At 36.3% G+C, this 18,516-nt stretch overlaps 1 protein-coding gene across 3 annotated transcripts in view; it reads right to left on the bottom strand.

Moving 5' to 3' along the window:
- Positions 1 to 18,516, bottom strand: part of LOC103489776 (nuclear-pore anchor-like) — a 66,388-nt gene that overhangs the window by 20,477 nt on the left and 27,395 nt on the right. For 2 of the 3 annotated variants that reach the window (XM_051085568.1, XM_051085540.1), the window contains exons 19-28: positions 11,528 to 11,571; positions 11,377 to 11,450; positions 9,954 to 10,056; positions 9,741 to 9,875; positions 9,572 to 9,670; positions 9,443 to 9,484; positions 9,258 to 9,311; positions 8,250 to 8,429; positions 8,099 to 8,146; positions 1,393 to 1,443 (exon numbers count right to left, since the gene is read on the bottom strand). In XM_051085568.1, the coding sequence (XP_050941525.1) occupies positions 1,393 to 1,443; positions 8,099 to 8,146; positions 8,250 to 8,429; positions 9,258 to 9,311; positions 9,443 to 9,484; positions 9,572 to 9,670; positions 9,741 to 9,875; positions 9,954 to 10,056; positions 11,377 to 11,450; positions 11,528 to 11,571 (830 nt within the window). The remainder of the gene's footprint in view (positions 1 to 1,392; positions 1,444 to 8,098; positions 8,147 to 8,249; positions 8,430 to 9,257; positions 9,312 to 9,442; positions 9,485 to 9,571; positions 9,671 to 9,740; positions 9,876 to 9,953; positions 10,057 to 11,376; positions 11,451 to 11,527; positions 11,572 to 18,516) is intronic. The other variant, XM_051085592.1, reaches the window with a different exon arrangement.

An 18,516-nucleotide genomic window follows, 5' to 3' on the forward strand; every position in this document is an offset into this window, starting at 1 on the left:
GGGCTTGAACATAATACCTTCTGGACCACCTACTCTGATACCATTTTAAATCACCAATTCAACCAAAAGCTTAAGCTAATGGGTAAAGGAAAATTTAATAGAATATCTAACAATGTGTTATCAGAAGGTTGCTCCTAGGTGTGGTTTATTATATAAGGAGTATGGTCACCTTAATATTGGATGTTTCTCGAACGCCAATTAGGTAGGATCTAAAAAAGACAGAAGATCAACTTTAGGACATTGTGTTTTTGTTGGTGGTAATTTGATTTCTTGGAAGAGCGAAGCAAAATGCGATGTCACGTTCAAGTGCAGAATCAGAATAGAGCAACGACGGTCTGTGTGTGAATTGATTTGGATAGATCAACTTCTTATTAAGTTGGTATTTGAAATCACACATCAACAAAATTGTGGTGTGGTGTGATAATCAAGCAGCAGTTCATATGAAATCTAATCCAGTGTTTCATGAGAGAAGTAAATATATGGAAGTTGATTGTCATTTTGTAAATGAGAAAATTCAACAAGGTTTGATATCTAAAAGATATGTGAATACTAGAGAACAACTAAGAGATATCTTCATGAAAGCATTGAATGGAGCACGTATTGATTATCTCAAGTTTGGCATGATTAATATATATGCTTCAACTTAAAGAGTGTTATAATTCTATTATTGTAAAAATGTTCGTTATATTTTACTCTTTTAGGTTTTTCAACACTTTACTTATTTGTTCACCATTGTATCTTGAATATATATTTCTTTAGTGGATGAATGTGACATTCTGATTCTCTCTCAAACCAGTGTTTTACATTAGGGTATTCTGGCAAATTGTAAATAAGGAGAGTTAGGTTTGTTACATATTTATTTTAAACTTGTCAGTTTTAATCCTTACAGTAGAGAGGTTCATTAGAAAATTGATGTGGCAGAATTAGAGTAAATTAGGGTATCTAGGTCAAATCCTTAATTGATGATTAGGATTTGTTTCTTCTTGTATTGATAACTTTTAATTCATAATTGTTAATTTTGTGTAATATTATTGAATAATTAGCACTGATATTCAGAATAAAGAATAGCAGAATAAATAGACTCCCAAGAATACAATAAATGAAACTACATGAAAGAAAAATAATAGAAAAGCCAAAAACTAATTAGATGTCTCTCCATTCATCCTTTAGGCTACATCAATTAGTTTACTCTTTTTTACCCCTCCCTTATATTTATATGAATCATTAGATGTGAAATGATAAGTAATTTTAGAAATCATCAAAAGGTTATATGTGGTCAATTTTTAACATGTTAATAGACTAAGCAAACCCTTTTTGGCTAAGATTGTACCAGCAAATTCGTACCAAGCATAATATATGTTGCAACCACCAATTCGTATATGAGAAAACTACCTGATTTGGAGGATGAGAACTAGGTTCACTTCTATCAACCAACTCAATGACCTGCCAAAAAGTTGAAAGTGAACAAGAAAAGTCACGCCTTAACTAAAGCTAGCATTGGATTCCTAAGCTCAGATCCGTAGCCTAATCATTATTAGCTCACCGTTGTTATTAGCCTAATACTCATTTTAGTGCACATTATTGTGTTAAGATGCTCCCTTGAGTAAAATTTCAAATTAACCAAAATATAAGTACAAAGTGCCACCCATTCAAGATGGCGGAGATCTCCCTTCACTGTGATGTACAAATCACAGGCAAACACTCAAAATCTCCCACAAGCACAGAAGTATAACAAGGAAGATTAAATACTAAACTAACTACACAAGTCAGTCTAAGAGGTGGGAGATGAATTCCCTGTTGCCCCTCCTGGCATCTATATTTGTTATTTGAGGTCTCATATATTGTTACTACCCCAGTGCTCTTTATAGTGCCCAGTATTGCTTCTATAGTTCAGAAACTTCAGCAATAGTTAACCTAATATTGTACAAAAGAATTTTTCGGTAAGTCCTATTTCATATCCATCTTCATTCTTTTAAATAATCTATCTTATTCACATAAGAAGAGAATATGATTGTTATACGACATAAAAAAGAGGCCATACCTTAATTTGCAGCCATGAGTAATGTCGGCAAGGAAAAGTTTTATAATGTGATTAGTGGGATAATTGTTTGAGTGTTGTGGTTAGAGCTAAACTTATTTATCGGTGACATCTTTAGTTTTAGTTTTTATTGAGTTTTTGTATTAAAGTGTGGATACAACTTGGGTTGTAATTTAAAAAAAAATGGTTAGATCCTGAATCAATGAAAAGGAATCAGGTTTCTTTTTATCATAGGTAAAACAAAAGAGGGTGGTCACACTGGTTTTGTGCTTACCCGCAAGGAAAAATATCTCAAGAAATACCCAAGGAGTCTTCGAGAGTGGAGCATGCAAGATTCTTAAATTTAGAGATACCGTCTTGAATTAAAGTTCAAAATTTAGTGTTCCCATTAGATACTACATTTTTGGTCAAATAGAAGCCAATAGATACTTACAGTCAGCCAACTACCTGTATCACCCGTTAGCAAATGCAACACTAATACTTTACAAAATAGAGAAACAAATGGGTAAAGGACGACACCCTCTGAAGGAAAAAAACAATGTAGTCACTAAATCAAAATTTTATGTAGTCATACATCCAACAGTGTCCTATCCTAATAGTAGAAAACGAGATTACAAACACTAGTCTTTTTTGGTTACAACAATTGCAGAGTGGGGTCAAATGTGAGTTCTCTTTTCTCTCTCTCCCTCTCTCCTCTCTCCTCTCCCTTCCCCTTTGTTCCAGCCACGACATTGTCCGATGAATGTCCAGCATTTTCAAAGACTCAAAAATGGAAGAAGAGTTGGAAGAACGTCAATTCCTACTACTGCATATGGTTTGAAAAGAAGCTGTTTCATATTGAAGATGTAGATTTACGAAAAATCATTGGTGTATCCAAGCATCAGCAGGAATGGTTAGTTGATGCACTCTTCGTTCTAGTCAAAGAGCCGGATTGGAAGTTCATCAAAAATGGAAACTGTAAAAGTGGAGAAACAAGACTGACTAAATTCTTAACCCCATCAGGCTGGATTCTAAGGTGTGTGGCTCGAAATGCCTCAGAAACTCAGTCGTTTATTCACGTTTTCTCATAAGTTTCAAAACAGGATGGCTCTCTTTCCTGAATATGATAAGGAATTTTTTAATGAGTTATGATTGCATGTTATGGCATTCCAAATCACACTCAGTATCAGCTCACGTCGAGGTCACAGACATATCACCTCCCATAGTCAGGCTCAAGTTATGCAGACGAAGTTAAATCTTCTCGGAATGAATCATCCTTTGTTTTAATTCTTAAAAAAAAAAGCATGGCTAAAGCTCTAATAAATTCAAGTCAAGTTACAGGTGGAAGACAATCTGTGGAACACTTTGAGCAGCAATATTGGGTTCGGAAAAGTGACGATATCCTCAAAGAAGATTTCAATTATTTGTGGGTTCTACCCAGTTTATTCGTATTTGATGATTGGAAGGACATTTCTACTTTCCTAGAAGACTTATTTGCAAACAAAGCTATCACCAAAGTGACTTTTCCAAAAGTCTCCGTCTAAACGTTGATTTCTTTCGAAGCATATTTCTTCTAACGAGGCCTTGAGTGCATTGCACTATAAAATTGATGAGGTTTTCTTTAAATCTGGTCCAAAGAGAATTTGCAGCAGATTATCATTAAAACTGCCCTAAAAAACCTATCTGAAATTAAAAATTTGCAGCAGTCTACACCAAGAATTCACTATATAAGGACACTCGAAAAAAGGTGCTGAAGGTCTTCTCAATTCATACAACATTGATTACACATATGAGAAGGAAACTTCTTTTGCAGTGAAGAGGAACAATTATATTCCCTTGAAGCATAATCCACACAAATATGTAGACTCTTTTAGAGCTTTTAGTTTCCAAAACCCCTATATAAAGAAAAATCAACGGGATGAGCTAGTGATAGATGAGTAACCAAGGATTTAACAGTGAAAAAGCCACTTGGTTCTAGAGACCAAACTTTCTTATCTCGGATAGAGTTTACCATTTTACCATTTAAAGAAATCATTAGTGACTGAAAGTCAACAACCTCCTCCTCTTTCATTAATCTTCTAAAGTAAACCGCCCAAGAACTAGTTTGGCTGTCCCAATGCTTGGAAATTCACCCTTTAGGCAAGAGAGCAATACGAGATAATCTAGGGAATTTGTTGTCTAGGGGAATATTATCCCACCATGGATAAGTCCAAAAATACAATTTGTTGTCATTACCAATTCAAAGTGGCTAGTGCTTCAATCTTGCGTCATTCTCTTGAAACACTAATCCATGGGCTTCTCAAACTCAAATTCTCTTTCCTGCCAGTGTGCCAAAGGAAAGGGTGGACATCATGAATTCTTTTAACTACTTTGACCCACAAGGCCTTTTGTCTAACATGAATCTCCATCCCCATTTTGATAAAAGAGCCATAATTCTTATTCTCAAATCACTTAGACCGAGCCCCCATCTTTTTGGCTTTTGGTGATTTTAGACCATTTAGCTAAGTGATTCAGCTTTCCCCCATTATTAACTTCCCATAAAAATTCTCACATTTTCTCCGAAGTAAAATTTGAAATTGGCATGAGGAAAGTTGCCATGTAGTAAGTAGGGAGATTGGAAAGGACTGATTTGGATAGTGTGATTCATCCTCCACAAGATAAGTTGTACCTCTTCCACTTGCTTAGTTTACCTTGAATTTTATGTAATAATGGGCTGCCAGAATAAGGAGCTTTCTGGGTAGCCTTCAAGCGCTAAACCAAGGTACATTAAGGGAAGCTTTTCTATCTTACATCTTAGTCTTGAAGTCATTTCAATGATCATTCTTACCTCTATATTAATTCCACAAATGACAGATTTTTCCCAATTGACTTTTTGTCCTGAACACCATTCAAATGAGACCAAAGACTCCCGGATGATATGAGTGTATCATCAGCAAAACTGGAGTAAGGAAACATGTATCTTGTCTTTGCCTACAATAAACCCTTCAAACATTCCCTCCGCATGTATCATTCAAATTAGGCTGCTTAGAACTTCACTTACTAGGATGAAGAGAAATGGGAAAAGTGGGTCTCCTTGTCGAAGGCCTCTTGATGCTTGAAATTTGCCTCATGGTCGGCCATTTATAAAGAATGAATATTTGGGATATCGCACGCAACCCATTACCCATTTTATCCATCTACCATAAAAAAATTTCTGTACCATTACTTCTAGAAAGTCTCAATTGACCCTATCAAAGGCTTTTTCGAAGTCCAACTTAATCAGTCACCCTTTCTTGTTTTTCGCTTTCTTCCCCCACTTCTTGGCAATGAGAATGGGGTCAAGAATTTGCCTTCCTTCTAAAAAGGCACTTTGAGGAGGATCAATAATGCTTGGCATAATTTTCTTAAGTCTTTCAGCCAATACTTTTGCCACCACTTTTGCCACCAGCTTGTAAGTCAGAGTAGTGAAACTTATCGGCCTGAAATTTTTCACCTTCGAAGCATCTTCTTTTTTCTTGATTAACAAGATGAACTTTTCCATTACACAAGCATTGAGCTTCCCATTAGCGTGGAATTCCTTACCAAGGAAATGGAAATCGTTCTTCAATTTATCAAAAATTTGATTAAGAATTCGGCCATGAATCCATCCGACCGCCGGTGCTTTACTTCTCCTCAATATTTTCAGTGCAGTTTTTATTTCTTCTACAGAAAATTCCCAAGTCAATCTTTTATTCTCATCATTGGGAACTACTGCCTAGTTTAGGGGTGAAGGAAAGTGGCCAGCTTATGGAACTTTTGTGTATAATGACCTGTAAAAGTCAAGAATTAATCCTTCAATCTCCATGTACAAGGAAGTTGGAACCCCTTGGTCGTTTGCTAATTCGAAGATCAGATTTCTTCTTTTCTTGGCAGCTAGAAGCCAGAACTTGGTGTGCTTGTCCCCTAATTTCATCCAGTTTAATTTACTTTTCTGAATAAGATCTCTTTCCTCCCTTCTATATAGTTCCAGAAGGTCACCTGTCAGCATCCATTTTAAGGTACTACTCTCTGTTGCCAAGTCCAACTGCTCTTCCTTATCTTCTTTATTTGCGAATGATTTCAGCAAGCTCTCTTCAATATATTTCCTGGCTTTTTCACTGTCAATGTTCCATTTCTTCAGCTCAATTTTTAAGGATCGAAGTTTGGAAAATAGAACAAAACCTGACCATCCTTGGTGACCTCCGAATCCAAGGAGTTCTCAATGAGTCTGCTGTGCAGCATTGTTTGTCTAACAGCCAACTATCCAGAAACGAAAAGGGGATGGCCCACAACTAAAAGCCCCTGCCTCTAATAATATGGGGAAGTGATCCGAGCACAAGCGAGCTTGTCGTTTAACTCTGGTGTCTGCAAACAGTTCATCCCATTCAAAGTTAATTAAGCATCTGTCTAGCAAGGATCTGGAAATTATGCTGCCTTCTTTTGACCAAGTGAATTTCCCATTAGAGAGTGGAATTTCAAACAAGTTTGAGTCTTCTATAAACTTATTGAATTTTCTCATGCCCCTGGTTTGCCTCCCAATTGGAAATCTCTCCGGAATTAGTCTAGTAACATTGAAGTCTCCTCCCACACACCAAGCACCTAAACAAAGAGTTGTAAGGGAATTAAGTTCCAGCCAAATGAGTCTCCTTTCTTGATGTTGTGTAGGGCCATACACCTTGGAAATCCAACAAGGCTTTTTGCAAACACTAGTGCATTTAACTGAGAGAGCATACCTTCTTTTGATAACTTCAGACACAGAGATATTACATTCACCCCACATAGCCCAAATTCCTCCGGATCCACCGGTTGATTCAATCAAATCCATAGAGCCCTAATTAAGGACCTGCAACAGTCTCTTGTTTTGTCTCCTAAATTAGAACAACTGCTAGATTGGTCAACTTCAGTACTCTTTTCAAGTCCAATTGTTTTGATTTATTTAGGAGGCCTCTAGTGTTCCATGATACGATTTTCATGCTTTCAATTATTTAGATTTTTCCTTAGATAAGGTCAATTCCACAAGCGGCAATGAATGGGACTAATTGTGCAGGTAAGTTTTCTGTCGATTCTTTACAGCATGCCTTGGATTCAGGGGTGAGAAATAACTTGGGAAGATCTCATTATGAATCCTGCTTTTTGGTAATTTAAACCGTGATCAGTCCTTCAAAGAAAATTTCCTACTCATGCTCTTTCACCACATATTTGCCCCCTTTGTCTCAACAATCAGGAGGATATTCGGCATCTTTTATTTGATTGTGTTTATGCAGGTAATTGTTGGTTTCGGCTCTTACAAATCTTTAATTTATGTTGGGTCTTTGATATGGATTTAAGAATAATGTGTTCCAAATCCTTGTTGGTCCAGGATTGAAGAAGAAGACAGCTTTTCCTTGTTGTGGAATAATGCAGTAGAGATTTAGTTGAAGTGTGGTTGAAAGAAATCAGCGGGTTTTTCATGATAAGCCTTCAATATGGGTTGATCGCTTCGAGTTTGCTTTGCATGCAACATCGCAGTGCCCTTTGTCCAAAACCTTCCAGGATTACTCTTTACAGGAGACTTTGTTGAATTGGCACTTGGCAGGCCTTTATTTTCCCTCCAAGTTGATGTCCTGCCCTTCATGTTTGGTGGCCAACTTTTGATATTTTTCAGATGTAAGCTTCAGTAATGCTTGTTTTTTCTAATGACTTTGTTTGTATTAGCTTAAGGTCTGTCTTGGCTTATATTAGCATAGAGAAAAAGACAACCTTTGGCTTTTTTTATTTACTTTTTGGACATGATGACATCACTAAAGAGGTGCCAACCTAATTGAAAGGTCTGAATGCTTCTGTTTATCTGTCTTTTTTGCTCATTGTATAATCCTCTTGTACCATGAACTTTTATCTCATTATTATTAATTTATTAATAAAAGAGACTTGTTCTTCCTAAAAAAACAATTGTAGGGTGGGGTAGTGAATCTCTAACCTCTAGGGTCAAAAGTCATGTCAGTGACTCACTTGGGCAAGACAAACAGTACTCCTTGCAAAAAATAAAAAATAAAAACAGGCACATTCTACATAATGAAAAGAAGCTGAAAGAACTAAAATGTAAACCTGATTATCTGAAGCACTAATTTTCTTCTCAAGATCAGACAGTTTAGCCTGAAACAAAAGAAAAGTAAGTAAAACTAAGAAAAGGAACGATGCTGACTGAAAGTCTATTAAATGCGATAGGAAACAGAAAGGAAAGGGGGCCAGAGAGCACCTCAGCAACAGCAGCTCTTGCCTCAGCAGCTGCAGTGGCATGTAATGCATTTGCAAGTTCCTTCCCCATCTCTTCAACATGACTCATCGCATTCTTTAAAGTCTTCTCACGATCAAGAGTAAGAGTTCGAACATTGTCCCTTTCTTCTTGCAACTCTTTCTTTGCCTCAGCCCATTCCCTCTTCAAGCACAATTTATCATAGACACAGGAGCAAGATTATATCGTAAAAGATATAAGCTACTTTTTGAATTAAACACAAGATAAACAGGCATCCATAGCTTTGATAAAGTATGGAATTTTTTACCCACCAGACAAATTGAAGCTCGAGACTAGAAAACGTAAACCTTCCCAAACAAGTAAGATATTTTCCCTCGAAAAATATCTTTTTGAAGTCAAATGAGAGATGCTTAACGGAACAAACAGACCAAAAGAAGGCCTTATATTTCATTCTTCGTTCAGAAAGTTTTTATTATTTGAACATTTTTGTTTCTTTTCATTAATCAATAAACACTCTGTGTCTGTTCCTTTTGGAAAAAGAAGAAAAAAGAATCATGAGGGAATACAAACTGAAGGTCTCAATTGAATATATAAAAGCAACAACTTTCGTTGAAAAAGAATTAAAGAATACAACATAGAAAAAAACAAGCCCCTTATAAAAAAGGGCTTCCAACTAAGTAAAATGACCAAGGGAATAATTACAAAAAAAAGGTTTGAAACCTAAACCCAAAGAGAAACGTGAGAACTCCATAAGGACAAAACTTTATGTTGATTATTTTCTTTTTTGAACTATATATTATAGTATTGGTTGTACTATATTTGCAAAATTTATCTTTTCCTCATTCGTAATGGGTTAGTCTTCCATTTAAGAAAACCCTTATCTCTTTGTGAAATACACAGAAAATACATTCCTTGGCACTTCACTACGGTCTCAATAGAAGTTTAGAACTGAAGTAACATCCCTTGCTCTAATGAGTAATAGAACAAACAGAAGGGGTCAATTGAACTAACCTCAAGTTGCTTAGCATGTTCCTCCAGCTTTCTCCTTTCTACAACCCTAACCTCCTATTAGAATCAATGATGTGTAGCCAAATGATAATGTAGAACGAAATAAAAATCTATAATTATATCTTATTAAACAAATAGATTAAATAAATACAACAATACGAAACAAACTAACTAACTAAATGACCGACCTCATGGACTTCTTCAACGCTTCGAATAGTATCCAGAGAAGCCTGCACTCGTTAAGACATGAAAACCATTATAAAAGTAACAAGACCAGAAAAAAATAATAAAATAAAATAAAACAATTAGAAGCTAACCTGCACCCGGAATAATCTTTCAGACAGCTTTTGAATTTCATCCTGTGCTCTCTTTTCAGCATTTGATAACAAGTCCTTTTCAGACTTTAAGACAGACACCTTTAAAATACAGAAGTAGGAGATGAGAATGGTAACAAACCCCACTTAATGATTACGCATAAAGTTTTACCTCAATACTCAATTTCCGGGACTGTTCATCAGCACTGTGCAGGGATTCTGAAACTTCCCGCAGTTTTCTTTGGTAGTCTACAATAAGTTGTGAGAACTCTACATTTCGAGCTAACACGCCATTCATTTCTACTCTCTATTGCATAAAAAGACAAAGATAAGCAAACAAATACAAACGGAATCATCATCCTGCACTCAAACAAATGAAATTCACCTGTTGCTCAAATTCCTTCATGAAACTATCCAGTTTTTCTTTTGCAAAACCGATCTCCAGTTCAAACTTGTTACATTCAGCTCTAACAAAATTTACCTCACTTCTGAGGAATAAATGTCAACAATGGGTCGTTAGCAATAAATTTGAAATGAAGATTTTAGTAACAAACTCAACCTAAAAGAAAAGAATAACACCTCAAATCAACACAAGAAGATTAAAATATGCCCATTGTACAAATTGAAATAAGAATGCTGAACTCTACAAATAAAAACTAAACAGAAGACAGAAAACAATCGTCCCATTCAATAACATAACATCCCATAGTTTCATTAATTAAATATAGATTAGTTAATTAAGTTTCCAGAAAAGAGGTTTGAGGGTTTTGTGTTTCCATTTGTGGGTGTAAAGGAATTTGGCGGAGCAGCTCAAGGAAAAAGAGGATGACAATCTTAAACTCCATCAGAGGTTGTCTTTGTTTTTTCTTTTTTTTTTCTTTTTTTGCGAAAGGAGACGGGTCTAAAATTTTATTAATAAAATCGAGACCAATGATCAAAGTACAAGAGAATTATAAAGAGAGCGCGTAAAAGAAGAGAGACTAAGGATCAACAAGCACACTCAGACATCTCGACTAGGTTGACACCCCCTTAGTGCCCTCATCCTCTCCTCTTAATAACCAAAATCAAAACAACTAATCAAAATATGGCCAAATACATCCCCAACCCGTACAAAGAGTCCTGGCCAAGGTTGTCTTTGTTATTTCTATTTAATACTTTTCTTTACTCTATTTTTTCATGGTTGTTATTTTCCGTATTTCCAGATATTGATGAACACAGGGAGTATATTTTCTTGTTTATTGCCTGTTGGGTGTTTCTAAGTGCTGGCTAACTTAAATACCAAACCAATCTCTCCAAAATTTTAGGTTGATCATTTGTTCATTATTTATTGATTTTATGGCTAGCTGTTTTAGTTAGTATTACAAATCAAGTCCAAAGCGTTCAATCCAAACATTGACTTTGGATTGCATTACACATTACAAATTCAATCTATTACGAGCCCCTAAACAGCCTCTTAGAGTATAATTTTCATTACTGGAATACAAAATTTCACTCTGAACTGGGTGCCTTTTGATGATGTGTTTATATTTTCTCTGTATTAACCTCTTTACTAATGTGTCAATTCTCTGTTGTTGTCTCCTTTGTAATCGTTTGTAGGTCAATTTCCCTTTTCTATTCCTTGCATGCATTTCTATTTAGTTTATTTAGATGATATTGTCTTTTTCTTTTTTTACTCCTGGTATAACACTCTTGTACTTTGAGCATTACTATGATTTATTATCAATAAAAGAGACTTGTCTCTGTTTTAGAAAACAATTATAAACTAATGCAATAGTAACTTGAAGCTTAAACAAAGTCAAGTCAATTACCTAGATTTTTCGAGTTCTTCCTCGAGATATCTTATTCGTTTAGCAGCCTGCTTCTGATCAGCTTTTCTGGCCTCCTAAATAGTGTTAAAGTGAAATCATAAGCAAGAAGTATTACACACTAAAATCTCTCAAATATTTCACCCCTTCTCACCTGAGAATCTTCAGAAACAAACTCGAGTTCCTTTCTACCAAAATCTGCAGCACAAAAAAATGTAAATTTGATTTTATTTTCTTTTTAAGGAGCTAAGTTCTCCTTTGGAATTCAAACATGTGACTAGTCCACAAGTTCGAACAAAAGGTCATCTTGTAAATAGATTAATAAATAAAAACTTTGCTTATTCTCATGGCATTTTTCGCTTTTATTGATTTTATTTTCCATTACTAGTCTACATTGATTACTAGATTGGCATACAAAAGTTGAACCTAATAAGGTAAGAGTTAGTTTTTTTTGAAATGGAGACAAGTTTCTTTATTAAATAGAACTCAAGGTGCAAGCGGATTATACAATGAGGAAAAAAAAAAGAAAAGAAGCCAAAACAATTGAATTAGGAGGCAATTGGACATCTCAACTAGGTTCATTCCCCATTAGCGCCATCATCATATCCAGAAGAACATCAAAATAATCCATAGTAACTCTATCTAAAACATAGAGAATAACCAAATAAAGCAAAAACTAGACAAAAACTGAAAAAACACAAGGATTACAAATAAACAGTTCCAAAGTAAGACCAAAATAAAACACCAAAGGAAAGCAAAAGACGATAAAAATATAAGATCTTCATCAAAAGACTTCAGCAAGCTTGAGAAAAACTTGTCGTTTTAATATATGGCAGAGTTGTGCAGCATGAGCTATTTAGGCTGTGAGATGAAAGCCGGCGAAGTTAAGCATAAGTTTTGTGATGTAATTCAAAGTTGGATAATTTTTTCCAAAAGAATTCTCTGCCTAGAATGGCTGAGAGAGCTGATATTTATTGATGAATCTGACGGGTAGTTACAAGTAGTTACATGGGAGTTTGTTACAAGTAGTTAGGAAGCTGGGAGGTTATTATAACTAATCAGTTACAGCTGATTAGTTCGGTTATTTAACAGTCTGTTTAGTTAGGCTATTAACAGACTTATTAGTAGCTATCTTATTTCCATCATTCCACCACCATAGGATGGACTCGTCCCAGAGTCCATTAGCGTGCAAGCTTGAAGTCATCCGGTGCATAGTAGGGCTTTAAATCAGAAACATTGAATACTGGATATATGTGTATATCAGGTGGATGTTCTACTTTAAAAGCATTGTCTCCATATTTTTCTAGGATGCGAAATGGGCCGATCTGCCTATCTTTCAGTTTGTTATAAGTGTCAGTGGGAAATCTGTTCTTTCTCAGGTTCACCATCACTAAGTCTCCCTTAGAAAATTCAGCTTTTCTTCTTTTCATGTCTGCTATCTTTTTGTAAGAGTCTGTGGTTTGTATAAGGTGGTCATGAACTTGTTTGTGCAGTTGTCCAATACTTTTTATCATACTTTCTGCTTCTTGGTTAATGTCCATGGTCGTAGGGAGTGAGGCAAGGTCGAAAGTTAACCTTGGTTGCTTAGTGAATATTATTTCGAATCGACATTTTTCTGTTGATCGATTCCTCATATTGTTGAAAGCAAACTCTGCTTGTGCAAGGGATAAATCCCACTGTTTAGGCTTAGATCCACTAAGGCATCGTATCAAATTACCTAGTGTTCGGTTCGTCACCTCTGTTTGTCCGTCTATTTGTGGATGGGCCAAAGTGCTATATTTGAGTGTAGTATCAAATTTCCTCCATAGAGTTCTCCAAAAGTGACTTAAGAATTTAACATCTCTATCAAAGACGATTGTTTTTTGTACTCCATGTAGCCGGACTACCTCTCCAAAAAAAGAGGTTAGTAATGTATATAGCATCATTCGTCTTTTTGCAAGCCACAAAATGAGTCTTCTTACTCTTTTGGTCTACTACAACCATCAATGAGTCGTAGTTTCTTTGAGTCTTAGGGAGGCCAAGCACGAAATCAATAGAATGATCTTCCCAGATTGGAGTTCAGGATAGGTAATGGAGAGTATAACCCAACATTAGAACTTGAGCCCTTGGCTCTTTGGCAAATGTTCACATAGTTATTGGGATCTCTTCTTAGTTAGGGCCAATAATATCTTTTAGATATTAGCTCAAATGTTTTATCCCGACCAAAATGGCCAGCTAGTCCACCTAAATGAGCCTCTTTTCATAAAGCTTCTTGTATGGAGGTCTGTGATATGCATAGTTGTTCTCCTTTAAGGAGGAATCCTTCCACAACATGGTAGTTCTCATCCTTTAAATAGTTATTGCATTTGTACCAAACATCCGCAAACTCAATATCTTCTTTATAAAGATCTGGAAGGTGCTTAAAGACTATAACTTCAGAAGATAGGAGCGTAAGGAACTCTTTCTGCTAAGGGCATCGGCTACTTTTTTTCCTTTTCAGCTTGATGTTTGATAACAAAATAAAATCTTTGTAGGAAAGGAATCCATCAGGCATGCATTCTACTGATGTTCTTTTGTGAATGAAGGTATTTAAGAGAAAAATGATCGGTTAAGAGTACAAATTCTTTAGAGAGTAGGTAGTGTTCCCACTGTTTTAATGCCCGAATAAGAGCATAGAGTTCCTGCTCGTATGTGCTCCATGTTTGTCTAGGTGGACTCAGTTTTTCACTTAAATATTCAAATGAGTAGCCATTTTGGGATAAGACAGTTCCAATTCCCATGCCACATGCGTCTACTACAACTTCAAAAGGTGAAGTGAAGTCTGGAAGCTATAATATAGGACTAGAAGTCAATCTTCTTTTTGTGTCATTGAAGCTCACTTGTTGCTGTGGAGTCCACTTAAAGTTCCCTTTCTTTAAGCAATCAGTAAGTGGTGCAACAATAGAGCTGAAATTTTTAATAAACTTCCTATAGAAAAAAGCCAATCCGAGAAAGGCTTGTATTTTTTTGATAGAGGTTGGGGCTGGCCAAGTCCGGATGGCTTCAGTCTTTTTAGGTTCCATACTTATCCTCCCTTGCTTGATAATGAAGCCAAGAAAAGAGATCTCCTCTTTTAAGAATACATACTTTTTCTGGTTAATGTACAATTCTATTTTGGTCATAACTTGGAACAGTTTTCTGAGGTGGATCATATGCTCATCACTTCTATTGCTATACACTAAGTATATCATCAAAATATACTACTACGAATTTGTTGAGGAAGGGGTGAAGGACTTGATTCATCAATCTCATAAAAGTGCTAGGGGAGTTAGATAAATGATTCATCAATCCCATAGTAGGGCTTTCCCAGCAATGGGAGCCAAGGAGTCATTAGCAATTCTTATTTTCTCATTCCCAGCACACGGAATGTAGGACACAAAGTGTTCAGAGGAACCGGTTAAATGATCTATGCCACCAAAGTCTAGGATTCAAGGACCATTACCATCAATACTAATGAGACTAAAGGGCTGAGATATACCTGACTTGACAATAGCTCCAAATGTGGTTGGACTAGCATTCTCATTCACATAGGAAGAGGATAAAGTAGGAAACAAGGTTTTCGGATTCTCAGAATACATCGGTACAGGAGTGTTGGATGTCATCCCTAGGATAGCCTCAACTGTTGCAATCTGTTGTCGAAGTCCTTTCAGTTGTTGTTGAGCTATTTTTAAAGAAGAAGAGGAAGCTTGCACGTTACGGTTGGAATTAACCAACCTCAAATATTGAGTGAATTTGAGCGCTCCTAACATGGAGATGATAACTAAGGTCAATGTAGGGCAAAACATATGAATTTGACTGCAGAAGCGATGGTGGCCGATTGGAACTAGGTGGCAGCACATGAATCGACAAATGGAGGACACTACAAACCACGGATGATGATGAGGGTGGCACAGTTAGTTCTGTCGGTGGCATCTGAATAGGATGGGCCAACGCGTGTAGCTCCGGTAAAGGAGCGTGCGGCAGCGCATGGGTGGTTCTCACGGCACAGACGACGAGAAAATCTACGGAATTATGTTTCTCGATGTTTCCTGAAGGCAGCAAAACCATTCGTAAATGGCATCATTGATTCGAGCATCGATGGCAACGCTAAAACTGGCGATTGTCCTCTCTGTTGATTTCCATCACTAGTTGTGTTGTTTAGGGTTTGTTCAATCTCCCTCTTTCATACCATATTAAATAACCAATTCACCCAAAAGCTTAAGCTAGTGATTAAAGAAAAATTTAATTATATAACACTAACATGTCAAATGACCAATTCACCCAAAAGCTTATACTAGTGGTTGAAGGCAAATTTATATTCACTAACACTCCCCCACTTGTGGGCTTAAAATACTTGAAAGACCCAATAAGAGGAAACCAATTTTAATTGGGGAGGAAAAGACAATGCAAGAGCTTGAACACAGGACCTCCCTGAACCACTTTAATTTTGATGATATTGAGTCACTTGAAGCTCCACAATTGATTGAAAAAAAAACCTATTACTTAGTGATTTCACTAATCCTATTGATTTATGTAGATTAAATGTAATAGCCTTGGATGAGGAAATTTCGAAGGACCTTCCGTCGGTGGATAACAGTCTAAATATGCAGTAGATTCCGACAATCAATAGGAACCCTTTCGAAGGGAAAAAAAAGTATGGATGGTGATGTACTTCCCATCTTTCGACAGGCTGGCCAACTCCTCGCCGAAAAAAAAAAAACAAGCGCCAGAATTCAAATTCAAAAGGAGAACAGCAACAACCTCACGTGGGGAAAGAAGCAAAGGATTATGGACAAAAGAGAAAATTGGAGGCAATAAAGAACCTAAAGTTAATGTTGTTCGTTCTCCCAAAATCCCATCTATTAACAGCCCCCTAAATGAAATAAATGCTGCCAAAGAAGAAAGGATCCAACTTGATGGATCCCACAAAAGAAGCTTGCAAAGGATCTCATGGGTTCAGGAAGAGGAGGAGAATGGGGCCAACAAATATTAATGATAACTATTTCTCTTCCCCCTAATGAGGCACTCCAACAACCTATCTCTCTAGACAACAGAAATAAAAAGAAGGTTAAAGGAAAACAAAGACCAACAAGAAAATCCCTATTCAAACAGTGGTTAAGGGCCTTCAAGAAATTCAAGACCTCCCAGAAATTCTACTATCAAAGGAAGAAACTCATTTCAAAAATTTTGGACCACCCACTGGAAGTCTTTACTTGAAGAAAGTTGTATGAAAATTCAAACTTTTGGATTAGTATGCAAAAAGTCGGTAAATAAAACTCACATCTATTCAAATTTTAATCTATCTCCAATAAAAATTTCAAACTCGGACATTAACCTGGTGCGAGGTACTCTGCATTCAGCATAAAATATTAAAAATTCCGAAAAAGAAAAACTAGATGATGAAGAGTCTATAGTCAATACTAGTAGTGAAGAATTAGAACCTGTTATTTTAGAGGAGAGAAACGACATGTTGGCTGAACTCGAGGCAAGACATTAAAGTGATGTTGTCAAGACAAAACAAGGAACTATTGGCATAAAGTCTACTAATAAACAGAAGGTTACATGCTTGTTTAGAAACAGGGAAAACAAATTGCAAACAATGTTTATCGGTCAATTTAATGGTTCCTTTTCCTGCAATGGGAGAAACTGCCATCTGCAACCTCAATTTTTTATTTTCATAAGAAATAGAATATCAATCAAATAGATGAGATGAATTTTTTTGAAACAGAAACTTGCCTCTTTATTAATGATAATGAGACTAAAGCTCAAAGTACAAGGGAATTATACTAAGAGCAAAAGAACAAAGAGAAAATACAAGCTAAAACTTAAACAAAGATTATACTCGGTTAACATAAAAATGATGGATTTCTAAAAATGAACCCGAGCAGAAAATAACAAGCTAATCAAAGCCACTGGGAGACATTACATCAATAGAAAGCTAAATACAAAGCAAAACTTAAACTCTATCAAAATTAGCCCACTCGAAACTAAAATCTTGCACACCCAAATCTTCAAGATGAAAAGAAAAGAGACAGCTAAGAAGACGCCACCAGCCGCACCAAAACTGTCTTGCCAATTTAAACCAATGCCTAGAGGAACTCCAAGCAGTCTACTAGTCCATAATATCTTGCCAGCACTGCCTTGACCACATTACTCGAGAAACTTGCTTTTGCAATGTTGGACTCAAAAAAGTATTAAACTGTCAATTCACCCAAAAGCTTAACCTGGTAGTTGAAAGCAAATTTTAATTATATATCACCAACACTCCCCTCACTTATGGGCTTGAAATATTTGAAAGGCCCAACAAGTGGAAATCAATTTTACCTCACTTGTGGGTTGAAATATTTTGAAAGGCCCAACAAGTGGAAATTAATTTTAATAGGGGAGGAAACGACAATGCAGGGGCTTGAACATAGAACCTCCCTAGACTACCTGCTCTAATACCATATTAAACTGCCAATTCACCCAAAAGCTTAAGTCGGTGGTTGAAAGCAAATTTTAATTATATATCACCAACAAAAAGTAACCTCCACCCCACCTTGTAAGAATGTATCCTAAAACTCTTTAAGGCTTCCAGCAAAAGTCCAGCCAACATCTTTTGAGCTCTAGATGCTTTTTACGAATGGTTTATCAAAGTTGTCTCTTGTAGATTCTCGAATTAGTACAACGACCGGACTAATTTCTTTAGCAATCTTTTAATAATCAGCCACATTGATTTTGGTCCAAGTCCTCACGTATTTCAATAGCTGGGTAGCTGTAGGTGCAACTAGCCGCGAAAAAAAGGATTCAATTTACTCGCTTCTGAGATAAATTAATCATGTGATCTAAGGCTCCGAATCAATTATCCACAGAGATGAATTATTACAAGAAAAGGTGTGAGGGTAGTTACCTATTTGTGCCAAGGAAACACAAACATTACCAGATGAGGTATTAGGTCGTAGCAGTTGTAGTGTTTGATTAACTTGTTCCATACTAAGGTGAACTTTAAGTCACAATAACTCCCAAAAAAACCACGTTAGTAGGCAAAAAAATGCTTTGATTACTGATGCCAACACAACTCTAACAGGAAGTAGGATGCACCGATAATTTCACGACTAGGGTTTCAGTGGCAACGGAAAAAGTTGGCGTGGCAAGGGTTAGGTTCAA

This window comes from Cucumis melo, chromosome 1, assembly GCF_025177605.1.
Source record: "Cucumis melo cultivar AY chromosome 1, USDA_Cmelo_AY_1.0, whole genome shotgun sequence".
Classification (NCBI taxonomy): domain Eukaryota; kingdom Viridiplantae; phylum Streptophyta; class Magnoliopsida; order Cucurbitales; family Cucurbitaceae; genus Cucumis; species Cucumis melo.